The 13,408-nt window shown below is 39.8% G+C and overlaps 1 protein-coding gene across 4 annotated transcripts in view; it reads left to right on the forward strand.

Moving 5' to 3' along the window:
• The first annotated feature begins 2,564 nt into the window (after window positions 1-2,564).
• The window catches only part of ryr1b (ryanodine receptor 1b (skeletal)), a 69,729-nt gene continuing 58,885 nt past the window's right edge, over window positions 2,565-13,408 (forward strand). For all 4 annotated transcript variants that reach the window (XM_087851159.1, XM_087851161.1, XM_087851160.1 and 1 more), the window contains exon 1: window positions 2,565-2,868. In XM_087851159.1, the coding sequence (XP_087707285.1) occupies window positions 2,821-2,868 (48 nt within the window). In that variant the 5' untranslated portion in view covers window positions 2,565-2,820. The remainder of the gene's footprint in view (window positions 2,869-13,408) is intronic.

Raw genomic sequence — 13,408 nt, forward strand, 5'->3', positions numbered from 1 at the left:
GCAGTGGGAGATGGATGAGAAAGAAAGCATGCTCAAGGATGCCAGATGGAGACAGGGGAGGTAGGGACGTGTGCATGAGCACAGTGTCTGAAGGCTGGTCACCGTTGCTGTGAGAGTGTGATGCGCTTTTCTCCCCCCCCCCCCCAGCACTCAGACTTCCAGATTTATTGTCTGGTGCATCCCTGCTGTCTGTCAGGAGGGGTGTGACACGCTCCTGCAGATCCACTGTTTCAATCAAAAGCAACTGTTGATTTTCTGAAAAGATGGCTTTTCCAGGGCAAGTTTGTGTCATGCAAAAAATATTTTTTGGGAGGCCTACATAGTTGATTCACAGTAGAGCCAGCTGACAACATTGTGTCTAGATGTAATGCATTTTTTTCCAAGCTAAACTGCTATTTCTTTGCTTTTCAATGAATTATAAGATCCCTGAAATAAGATATAAAAATGAAAACAAATAAAAAATATCAATTGTCCTTACACCTATAGTACTGTTCACACTGCTTGTTAAATTCAACCAGTCTGATCAGTCAACAGTTCAGGACCCAATGATAATGAAGTGATATTAAACATAAAAAGCAACAAATCCGTATATTTCACGACCAACGTTTTTGGAAATTTCTTATACGTTGCCAGTTTTTTACAGAGTAAATGAATAATAGATTAATTTCCGGTGGAAATGAATGTGTTGTTCATCACTGAGTCAATTTCATTATGATTTTACCTGCTGGATTCTTCCCCAGTCACTGCTGAGTCATCTCATCTCTTAAATGTTAAACCCAGGCAGCACTAAAACCATCTAGAGGCTGTTGATAGAGGTATTGCTTCAGATAAGTGACAGGGAAACTCAAAATAATAGGATGGTAATGAATCACTATTCTTAGGGGAAGTAGGAAGGTTGCTACTTTACCACTGAAGCATAAAACTGTAATTATATGGAAGCTAATTAAAAGCCAGACAAAATATCTGTGCAGAGTGTCTCGTTCAGTTATCGATTGGGCTGTAAGAAAGCTTCAATGGTGTCCACCACACTGAAAGTGCCAAGCTGTAAGTTGAGCTGTACTTTGATCCAACAGATTACTTGATTACTTAGACAAGGATGAGAGTTATATAATATACAATTCCTGTAGTATAGTGGTGAAAATAATAATCCTGAATCAACAATGAGTCACTCAACAACACCTGAATGTCAGGGAAGAATCTAAACCAGTTCTTTGTAACAGATCAGTTTTCTCTCTTCAACTATTGTTCAAAGAACACAAGCGATGTGATGACACAACTTCTCAGCATAAATGTGGGTTATGAAGTATTTATTATGTTTTCTGCCATTTCATTCCAAGGCCACGTTTAAAAAAAATGAAATGAAAACATTGCGTCTTGTCAGAGGTTTTTTTTGTATAGTCAAAGTTGGACTGTGTTGGGAAAGTTATGAACCGTAGTGGTTTAGTTATTTGTCTAACAAGTTAAATATTTTGAGTAGAGCTACAAAGTCCTTTAGGGTTGTGTCAGGAAGATCATCTGGCATAAAAATCTGCCAGGTCAAAAATGCAGTGCTAACCTCTGTGGCGACCTCTTGAGCCACAATTGTGGCTCTTGGGGGGGGTGTGATCGTGGCTCAACCGCCTTGTAATTAGGAGGTTGCTGGTTCGAGCCCCGGCTTGGACAGTCTCGGTCATTGTGTCCTTGGGGAACTTCACCTGTTGCCTACTGGTGGTGGTCAGAGGGCCCGGTGGCGCCAGTGTCCGGCAGCCTTGCCACAGCCCCAGGGTGGCTGTGGCTACAATGTAGCTTGCCATCCATCACCAGTGTGTGAATGTGTGTGTAAATGGGTGGATGAGTAAAGCGCTTTGGGGTCCTTAGGGACTAGTAAAGCGCTACACAAATACAGGCCATTTGCCATTTACCAATAAAGGAACAGCTGAAAGTAGCTTCTAAATTGCAACCAAATAATGTCTGATCAAAACACACAGATGAGCTTATATGACTAAAGATGTTTGGTGTCTAACTTAGCTGTTGTTGTATATAAGTTCATTTTGATTAAAAGATTAATCAGCACTAAAACGAATAATGAGCCATATATGGTAAATTATATAGTAAATTTCTTGTAAGTGTGACTTGCAATACTTCAAACATAAAACAAAGAACTAATGCAACCTGCTCGTCAAGTGATGCAGATATCTGAATTTCCAAATAGCTCATGTTGGGCCCAGAACATCTAGTATGATGTTAATATACTGATACACTATTTATCCCAAAGGGTTTTCTTGTGAAGAGCAGCTACAGTAACTTACTCACTTTGAAGAGCTGAGGTGTGTGCTCTTATTGCACGCTCCCCAAAGGCTAGTCCTCACCCCTCTTTCCTTTTATAGCCTCAGACATGTGGAAGAAGGGGAGGGTGATGGAGGGGGGCAGCCTGTGTGAAGGAGTGGCCCACTTCTACAAACATGGCGCCACGGCTGGATGTGAACGGTGCAAATGTGTAACAAGGTGCCTGCCCCTCCCTCATCCACCCTCCATCCCTCCTACTCTCATCTGCTGTTGGGGATACGATCCAAAGAGGAGAGAGAAGCCGGGGAGAGCCTTGCCTCCTTGTCACTCTCTCACAACACCGTGAGAGCACAGGACGCATGCTGTCCTCCAGTACACCCACACACACTAGCACGGAGAGTGAGAGACACTGAGGCAGAGTGCGAAAGAGAAAGAGGGGTACAGGAACGAGGAAACTAAAAGAGGGAGGGACATAGCAAAGCCAAATCCTGACGGGAGAAAACTGAAGGGTTTTCTGTTTTCTCCTGAGGAGCTGCGAATAACCCTCGGTGAAAGATGGCAGAAGGGGGAGAGGGAGAGGAGGAGATTCAGTTCCTGCGAACGGTAAGTCCTACTTACTTTCCTATTGTGAAGGACTAACCTGCCCATCTGTTTGTAGACGAGTTCTAGAGATTTGTGGATGGAGAGTGAAGTCATGAGTTATTAAAGAAAAGAAGTGAGAAGAGAAACAAAACTATTTGTTTTTATGTAGGAAAATCATTTGATTTAACTTTCAACCTGAAGCTCAGTCCTCATATTCCATCATCAGTTTCATGGCGCCTTCAGTGTTTCCCGGACTAATGGTTTCTTCACTTGTATCCCTTTTGCTCTCCTGGCATCGGATTTTTTTAAAACTCAGATTTTGTAGTTGCAGTTCGCAGAGCCAAGTCCCGCTTCTGTATATAGTTGACTATTTTTACGCCGCCCTCATTGTGCCATGACCTGCTTATTAGTTGATCTCTTTAAACCTAATAATTGATTATTTCAGTTTCGTAAGAGCTCAGAGATACATTCCTCAGTCATATTTAGATCTTTCCACAATGCACCGCATATTGCCTTGCATAATCTCTTTTAAATTATCTTCATAATCTTCTAGATTTAAGAATAGGTGGTAACAGAGTATGTGTGCATATGTGTGTGTGTGAGCACAGATAGATAGACAGGGGCTGGTGCATCTGTTAGCATCGTTATCTATTTATATCTAAGGAAAGTAGAGCCTGTCAGAGTGGGGTGAGAAGGCAGAGCAACAAGCTAGCCAGAGTTTGCAGGGGACAGCTGCCCAAAAGCTATACATCTTCCTTAGTGACGCAAACAGAGTGTTGCGATAGCCACTTCACAGCAAAATAGGTCTTTATAACCACAGTATGTGAGAAAACACTCAATGAAACTGGTCTAGATGTTTTTTATTTGAATCCACACTGCTTCTATCACTGCAACCTAAAACTTACCAACTTATATTAGGACCTACAAGAGATCTGGGCAAAATGTTTCCCAACCCCTTTCCTTTTACTTTATGTCAGCTGGGATAAACTCCAACCCCTGCAATCATAAATTAGATAAAATATGTTTCCTGAACTCCCAATTAATGCTCAGTGCAGGGAACTTATTGTTAATTCTTCTCGTTATATCAAGCATTGGTCTTTGCCTGTGTGAAACTGAATAATTCCTTTGAAAAATTCTTTTAGATATCGTATATTATTTTCACTGACACATATATTGTGTGTCAGTGAAAAGTAATACTGACTTTTGAGCAGACACTTGTGTGAGCTATCAAAGCGTTTCACTTAGTTTGCCTTTGCAAACAGCTTTAACAAAAACACTGCAGTGAAATGTGATTCTGCTAGTTTGTGTAATTGCTATCGTTGCTGAAATGTTTACCTGACTGACACTGAATCTGTTTCGATGTGAATACAAAAGTGCAAGTACAAGTATAAAAGAGCCTAGACAGAGGCATACAGAACAACCAAAAGCAGATTATTGATGGACAGGATTCATTTCAAGCTTGTGAAGCCACCTCACAATAACCACAAGAATTACAGAGTAACACAGCTGTTGCTACCTCAAAAAAAATGTTTTTTTCTATCTTTTCTATCTACCTTCAGCAAGTTTGTCATTTGGTCCAAGAGGATCAGTTAGGATAAAACTACAGAACACCAACACTTCAAAAGAAATAAAATAGTGTAGCTCTCTTTGAATTATTAATGTCTTGTGGACTTCAATGGGTTTCTCTTTGACACTAACAGTGTCAGGGTCAGAGGTTCTGTCGACATCTTTTTGCAGGAATACAGTACTAAAAATGTTGGTGCTCATGGCGCTGTTAGGCCTTTGGATGAAAGCATCCACCAAATGTTTCTGGTTATTACTCTTTTAATTACATGGGAGGCATTGTGTGAGTCAGCAGTCTCACTCTGTTGGGGTAGTTCCCTTGGTTATGTTGGAAGTGGGAGGTGTGAAGAAAATGAAGAGAGAGCACAGAGGAGTTTTTAACTCACCTGGACCAGCTGGGCAGCAGATTGTAGCTATGTCCAATATAATCTTTTTGCCGTTATGTAAGGAGACATGAAGGTTCATGGCCTGCACGTCAAGGCTTTCTTTTGAGCTCAGGGTTTTGGCTCATACCTAGAAAATACTTCTGTAAAACAATTTCAGGCGAATGAGTAAAGTTAACCTTTAAAATTAAGAGAAATGCAGGTAATTATTTTTGTTATGAGCTAGCTGTTTAAGATATTAGTTCAAGTAAAGCATAAGTTATATCTTACTAACGCCTGTAGGTCATTAATGTGGAATATGCAGTTACGGTTAACTTGACTGCCGGTTTCACTCTGTTTTTTTCTCTTTTATTCAAGGTCCTAATTTTATAAAGTTCAAATACCCCCTCATGTCCATCATCAGGACTACAAGTCATAATTTGGACTTCCCTACTCCCCTGTGGAAATCATTGAAACCTTTTGTTGTTTGTTTATTAAAGCAGCTGAAAGAGAAAGCATTGTAATCTCATTGGTTCCTTTGTTTTTTATCATTTTCTCTGTTACTCTATTGTTTTTCACCCCTGCTGGGAATCCTCCAAGTAACAAGAAAAGCCGTGGGAGTTATAGCGTAAGGCAATGCATTTAGTGCTGCATTTAGTGATTTGGGGGTTAGGGGTGGGGGATGTTTAATAGTGAGGGAGGAAAAGAAGACAAGATGAGATCCGTTAAATTGTAAATGCTGTTCAGTGTGGCACACGGGGAACACTTCAGCACATCTCCAGTGACTGTTTTTACATCACGAAAAGCCACTTATAGATTACTCAGCAGTCCTTCTCTATTTGGTTCTGGTTTATGGTGTTCTTGTAATACAGCCCTGGCCTGTGACTCATACAGCGGTGACTGATCGCAGTGTGGCTTGAATAGTTGTACATTCAGAAGTGAGCTTAGCCTTTCCACCTGCTCTGCAGTAGCAGGTTATTTAAAATCGGTCTTCACTCAAACAAAGTGGATGCCCTTCGTTGAACTACAGGTATCTCGTACTCAGCCTGCCCCCTAAAAAAATGTGCGAGCGCTTCAGCCCCCGCATTTACTGTCAGAGCAGAGACTGTCTTTACTTGCAGTAACTAGCAGACTTTTCTTTTCTCTTCAGTGGTAGCCACAGCCTGCACTGATGTCTCACATAAACGTGAAAGATCCCAGACAGCGGTGCTGTTTCTCTGTTGGTGAAACTAAAAGCTGTGTCACTGTTTCACGATGCCACATTTGCCATTTAAAGCACACAAGCAAGCGAGTTTAAGGGGCAGTCGAGTTCCAGTCTATAACAGCAGTTTCTTTTTATAGTGTGCCACTATAAGTGCACACGTTCAGGAGGGAGAAACCAGAGGAGCCAGTGTCCTATTTGCCAGCATCCTTTGGGAGAAGTGGTATGTGTACGTGTGTAGACATGGGTGTCTTTCTCTGTGCATCGAGCGAACAGAGACACTGTACATTGTTTTGACAGTTATGACATTTACGGTCAATGCGGGCCTGAATATTGCCTTTAAACCAGAACACTATGGGCTGTTGAATTATGTTTGCAGTGAACACTGAATTGGTATTTTGCCGGGTAAAAGGGGAGAGTTAAGAAATCCTCTAAAACAATAGATTGTAACTATAGAATCAAGGCCTTTGTTTTTATCTTTATAATTTTCATCTCCAGTGTTTGTAATGATGTCTTTTCATTTTTATCCATCCATCTACTTTCCTCAGCTTATCCAAGTCAGGGTCATGTTTGGAGCCTATTACAGCTGTCATGGGGGGGGTTACTCATCCGCAGATGAGATGAGGCTGACTGAGGAAGGCCCAAACTGTTGATACATATTTTGTTTGATGGTGTTCCTGTATAACTGTACTGAGATACGGAGTCTCCATATTTCACCCTGAACGACTTTGTCCCTTCTCCTTTGATATCTCTCTCTCTCTCTCTTTTAACACACACATACACTGAGCACATCTGCTCAGCTACAGTAGCAGCAGATATTGTACTGACAGCAGATGACAGACGGGGTAATGGGAATAGGGAGAGTGCAAGCAAAACACCGCTTTAGAAGTGCTGAGCCTGGGAGATAACCACATCCACGTTGGAATAGCAACACATATAAAGCTGCTCTCTCTCTCACACACACACACAAACACACACAAACACACACACCCAGCACCTGTCATTCTGCCTGCTTTGGTCACAGCAGTTTACACAATAAACAGGTGGTCCGCTTTGCTCTCGGGCACGAGACAGACATAGGGGCGAGGGGGGTTGTGCACAAGCGTTGCAAAGTGACACAACTGTCTTGTTATGCTTGTGTGTGTTTGTTTACACTTAAATAGTCCAAACAAAGTGAAGTGTGGGAAACTGTAAAGAGTTAAATACTTACAAACTTAAGGCAAACACAACTTGTTTTGGCATTGCTATGCCTCATTCCAGTTGTTATCATACAGCCTGTATTTAACCAAAAAAACAAAAATAATGTCTTCTACTGTTCTGTATTGGTAAACAAATAAACCGAACACTCCTAATAATTCATATACAGTCATGGATGTATTCTAGTTCGTGGTATAAAACTCAATAATCAGACGCATGCTGTTAGAGACTGTATTCATAACGCACACATCAAACCTGAATCTGCATTTATGAGTTGTTACGTCATCGTTGTCTGGCACTGTATCACAGTTTAGCAATATAACCCATTTTAACATGAGAACATTGTAGAACCAGTGTCATTGTGATAGATTACATTAATTCTGTCATTGAATATCTTATAGAAATGAAGGGAACATAGAAGCATGGTGTGCAAATGTTTAGTGTTTTTGTCTTTTCAGTCCTTGTATTTTGGGGTATTTTGCTGTATGTTCATTTTTAACATGTAACACTTGTCTTGTCATGACTCATAATGCTGCATGTAACTTGAAAATTTCACATCTGTCTTACATTGGCCTGCTGATCAGCAAAATATTTTGCATAGACTTAAAGCAAATGAACTTTTTTGAAGACTGGAACATGGATTTAGGCCAGCTAAAATAACTGATTTATATAAAATTGCTTTCCATTCATTTGCTAATGTCTGCCAGGATTATCATCTTTCAAAGGGCAGAGGCAGTTTAGTGTCATTTCTGGTAGTTTGCAGCTGTTTTTCTAACCTGGATGAAAATAAAGCCTGTGTCTCTGGGCTTTCCAAACATTTATTTAAAATTCAACTTAGATCTTCCTGAGCACTGGATTTGAGAGTTAACACAGCTTTAGCTTAGTTGTGTTTTCTAAATGTGCAACCCACTAAGCTTTTAGAGAATTTGCAATGATTAATTACTGCCTGTCGTCTAAACTAGCGTCTCCAGTAGCTCTAATATAAACTGCTTTTTTGTAACATTAGTTTAGGTTTGTTTTCCTTCTTCTTTATGTTCTTCAGTAGCAGAAGAAGTCTGCTAGTTTCCTATGTGTTCAGTATCTTGCCTGTGAGCAAGAGAATCTCTTTTGGCTCTTTCTTCAAGTAAGACCTCCAAGTATCTGCTGGTCAGCAGAAGGAGGGAATGGGATAGTGACAGGTGCAGCCAACTAAAATAGGAGTGGAGTGGAAGGGGAAGGCCCAGAGCAGGGTTGGTAGAGGTAACGGAGAAAGAAGGAAAGGGATGAAAGTACAGAGAGAATAAAACGGGTGAGAAGTGCACATTGAAACAAATAGCTTAGAGAAAATTAGTAAAAATAAAAGAGAAAGCTCTTAATGTTCACAACATTGCATCCCGTCTATTATGTGCAGTTGAAAGATTTATCTGCAATAGTTTAATGTAGCATAACAGCTTCCCTGCCTGTGTTCTTTGCCTATCTCAGCTAACTTTCATTCTTTATGAGCTATCTGCAAAACCAAGTCATCATTCCACATTAGATATCTCACCTAAAGCAGACACATACATTTACAGCATTGTAATTGCTCCTTAGATCACTGCATCAATGGGAAATTTCTTATTTTTCCTGTCATTTCTCTTCTGACCTTTAAGATTTACTCTGCAGTTGTGTAAAAATGGGTTTAATGCTTAGTATCCCACTGTCATTAGACTTCTCTAATGCTGCAAATACAAAAACAGCTCAGAGGAGGAAGCCTCTCACTTTAGCAGATGGAAATATTTTTTGGTATTTCCAATTCACCTAGGGAGGATTTAAATTTGCTCTAATGTGGTGCTTACTGAAAGGGAAAGAAGCTTAGCATTTAAGTAGATATTGTAATGTGTGCATGACTTTCTCTGAATCTTTTCAATCAGTGTTGAATGACGTTCATGACGTTTCACTATCGAGTGTCATACAAGTATTAACACCGTAATATAGTTAGAGGAGTTATATGTACCATTAGCAGTAAGAGAAAAAGAAAAGAAACTTTCGTTGAGCTGTTTAACGACAAATTGAGATGCTGCTTAACATTTTTCAAAAATTCACACAGTTTTTCAAAGAAGGTACAAAGCAGGATGAGCCAAAGCATAATGGATTACTTGCCACAGCTCTTCTGTAGATTTGGCCACTCTCATTTGGTTCTGTGTCTTCATGTAAGTGCACAATGACTCAGATCAGGGCTCTGTGGGGGCTATACCATCTGTTAATAGAGTGTTTTTTATTCTTGCTGCTGAAGAAAGTTCTTAATTAATCTGCTTGCAGGTCTGGGGCTGCAGTTTCACATGCTGCAGATTGAATTTAGGTCAGATACCTCCTAATGATATCGTGCTGTGGAGAAGAATCCCATAAATCCAGATACCTCCAAAAAATGCACTTAAATATTTTTTTAACCCACTTACAGTTAATCCCAGAAAAAAAGTGCAACTGATGCTATGACATGGTTTCAGAGGTGTTATGGTAAATTATAGGGTTTTTATCTGGTGAGCACAGCCTAACACAGCTGTCAGACTCGATGATTGATTTCACATCCTCAGCTTTCACAGACCTGAGAAGATATTTTATTATTTTTTAAGTCTAAATTAAAGAGTTTCAAGACATAACTGCTTATACATCAGAATATAAATATACATATTGAATATTTGATTTTCTGCACATACAGTATATATATATTATTCTCTATTCATGGCAGTCATTTATTGTGTTTTATATGTGTTTCTTTAGCACCGATGTGTAAAAATACTACTACAATTTCATTGTAGTATTGTACAAAGTATGAAACTTTGTATAAAAGAATGAGAATAAAGACTGAAACTTTAAACTTGAATGTGCAATAAAAGTCAGGGAGAACAGGAGAAGGATGTTTGGAAGCTTTAATTTAATTTAAAACCCTGTGAGTTCTACTACCCCTCTGTTAGACAGCTGTGACGAAGGATGCTGATCGTGCACCTGCATGGTCTCTCCCAGTATTCAAAGGGAAACCCCATCACTATTCTCCCCTCTGGCTTATTGAACTGTTCCTCTCCTCCACCCACATATTGAGTAATGTGCTGTCCCTCACTCTTTTTATGTCTACAGGAATATAATCAATAGCCTGGGGTGGCCTGCATCAGCACAGTTAAATGGGAGCATTGGACAGAACTCTAGAGCCATAAAGAAAGAATGAATATGTTATCTGTTTGCTAATGATTCGATTAAAGGACAGGTTTTCAGTAGCATGGATGTAGCAGTGTAGCATAAAAGGCAGAACTAGTTTGTTGCTGCTGAGCTGCTGATTCTGATGTGAGAAACCACTTGACTCAGTTGGATGAGTGTATGAGTGTAATTTATAAATATATGACTAGAATTCAGTATAAAAAGAAGGTTTTTTATAAACGTGTCTATAAACCCACTTGTTCCTGTCTCACAGTCCCTTTGTGCTGAATTAAAGCTGATTACCTGCTAGTGGAAAATGGTCAATTTACCAGCAGTTAGAAGTGTAACATAACTTTGTTGCTAGTATTGACATCATTGTATCGGACATAAAGTTGTCCCAAATAACCCATAAACTGTTAAATCCCAGATAAACTAGGCCTATATCTTTCACTTGGGGACCTGCGGTGTGTCAAAGATGCTGTTGCCCCAGCTGTAATTTAAGAACCTCTATAAACAGTCACTGTCCGCAAACAAACAAACCAAACAGTGACGCACCGCCGCGGCCACAGCAATATTTTTCCCAGCTTTGTTCACAGCTGTTCTATTACACCTGGTTCCCTGATTGTGGCTAATCTCTTAGTTTAGGAGATCATGAAAGGATTAGAGGGAGCAAATATCACTCACCATTTTGCATCTGTTCGCTTGTTTGCTTCCTGTCTGCCGCGGGCACCATGCCTGCTTTTCTGGGGAATCCTTGCATGTGCACCATTAGAGGGCCCTAGAGAATAAAGGTGTCTGCTTTCACTATCTATGCTTGTGGCTGTAAATCTCTGGTGCAATACATACTTCTGTTGGTGCTATTAATGCTCACTAGTTGGTTGGTTTGTTTGTCTGTCTACTATTTTCGTTCCATTTGTCTTAACTTCCCCTTTTAACCTCAAATATCCGCATATCCTGATACTTCAGCTGCCAAGTCCAAACATGATTTGGCTGTAGCCTTACAAGCAGCATTTGCATGAGGCATTAAATGTGTTTTATGTTTTTACGTGGCTCAGGTATAAGTTCAGTGGGTGAGATGAGTAATAATCATGACATCCTGACTTCCACTCAGTGAATCCTGTCTTGGTCCCATCAGATATGGTCACAACAGATTAACAAATAATCAGAAGTTGTGGTTGGTGTACAATTAACTGTCAGGTGCACATCTTCCAAATCCTTAAAGCTGCCTCTATTAATAACTGTGTGAGCTAAGCCTGTGGGTTTGTGTGTCAGCTTTTCACGTGGTCAAATTGGAAGTGATTCACACAGTGTGACTTCTGGAAGGACACTGCCCTGTAGCTGCTGATACATTTGACTTAGGAGTATTATAAATGTGTATTGGAGGGTTTAAACTAGTTATTCAGCATGACTGGTTTAAACATGTGCCAGCAAAGTTCTCACAAAGACTGTTTTTCCAGTCCACCAGCCAGTTTGACAGGTAGCTGTCTTGTGCTTTGTGCTGTTGGTTCTTTGTTTAAAGCTGTAAAATACATTAAAGAAGCATTTCTATAGGTTTGTTGGGGAAAGTTGGTTTCTTATCTTCACTGTGTCACAAACAGTGTTGGTCAAGTTACTTGAAAAAAGTAATCAATAACTAATTACTGATTACTTCCCCAAAAAAGTAATCCCGTTACTTTACTGATTACTTATTTTCAAAAGTAATTAATTACTTAGTTACTTAGTTACTTTTTAAAAACACGATTTACAACCTGAATAGGTGATAAAGCGATAGATCTTTCAGCCCAATTCTACTTTTTCTGCATAATCCATCATACAAAATGTAATCAAATGGAAAAGTCTCTTTTTAAAACTTGTTTTATTAGTTTTAATCTTTTAACTTTATGCATCAAGCAAAAATTAAATTATATGCACCATTCTCTGACTGGAAGAAATTAGTTTAACATTTAAACCTATTTTCTGCACATTCCAGCACAAAAAATAAAATATTTTTTGTGTTTACACTCAGTCTTTCAAATAGATGCAAGTAAAACACAGCAGAAAATAAATAAAGTCAAAGACTAGTGGTCCTGTTGCTCTATTTTCACCTGTAAAGCAGGAGTAGGGTAGGCGGAGGTTTACACTGGTGCAGGTGTGCCGCAGCGGTCAGTGGAAGAATCCGCGAGTTTCTCTGTGAGTTTCCCATCACGTCGTTGCTACTCGGAGCTTGCTCGGAAGTTTAGGGGTTTTTTTCGCTGTAAAAAGAAGTTTTCTTCCCACGCACAATGGACACTAATGTTTTTGTCACTTTTTATGGAATCAAACTCAAAGTAAGGTCAGTACTTCCACGCTTTAAACGCTGCACGCTCATACTCTCTCTGCACTCGATATATGATCCATTGTTGATCTGCACACAGCTGTTGCCACGAACTTGGCACTTGCTTACGTCACTGTCATGAGAGATTCTAGCAAAAAAAATCACGGTTTTAGTAACGCAGTAACGCAGCGTTCCTACAGGAAAGTAACGGTAATCTAATTACCGTTTTTGCATGGTAAACTCGTTACCTTACTCGTTACCTGAAAAAAGTAATCAGATTACAGTAACGCGTTACTGCCCATCTCTGGTCACAAATGACTTTTCCACAGTGTGGCGAGGCTTTGGTGTTTATTCTGTTCCAAAGTCCCAAATATTAGCTAATAATCATCATCAACCACTTTCAAGAACACGTTCACAAAAAACACAAATTGAAAAACTGATAAAGAAAACAAAAAAAAGTATTCTTTCTATACAAACTTTAGTCCTTGCAGTCCTCTAGAAAATCCTGTTTTTTTTGGATCATGACTGCAGAGGTAGAAGCTGTGTTTGTCTACCATGTGGGGCAGCGGCTGTTGAAATGGATTAGAAGCCATTGAGCAGGACTGCTGTATAATTGTAGGACATACAGTGTGTATGGTTGTCACCTGATCACTCAACAGTAAACCACTTGGTAACTTTAGTCTTTCAGACTCTTATTAGGTCAGCCCTGTCTTAATGAGGTTTGAGTATTTGTGCACTGGCCTCAAAACATGATGGCTTTAGACAGTTTAACCCTGACTTAGAGCTGTTTAGACCTTG

Source organism: Neolamprologus brichardi, chromosome 14 (assembly GCF_056152115.1).
Source record: "Neolamprologus brichardi isolate AB-2024 chromosome 14, ASM5615211v1, whole genome shotgun sequence".
Classification (NCBI taxonomy): domain Eukaryota; kingdom Metazoa; phylum Chordata; class Actinopteri; order Cichliformes; family Cichlidae; genus Neolamprologus; species Neolamprologus brichardi.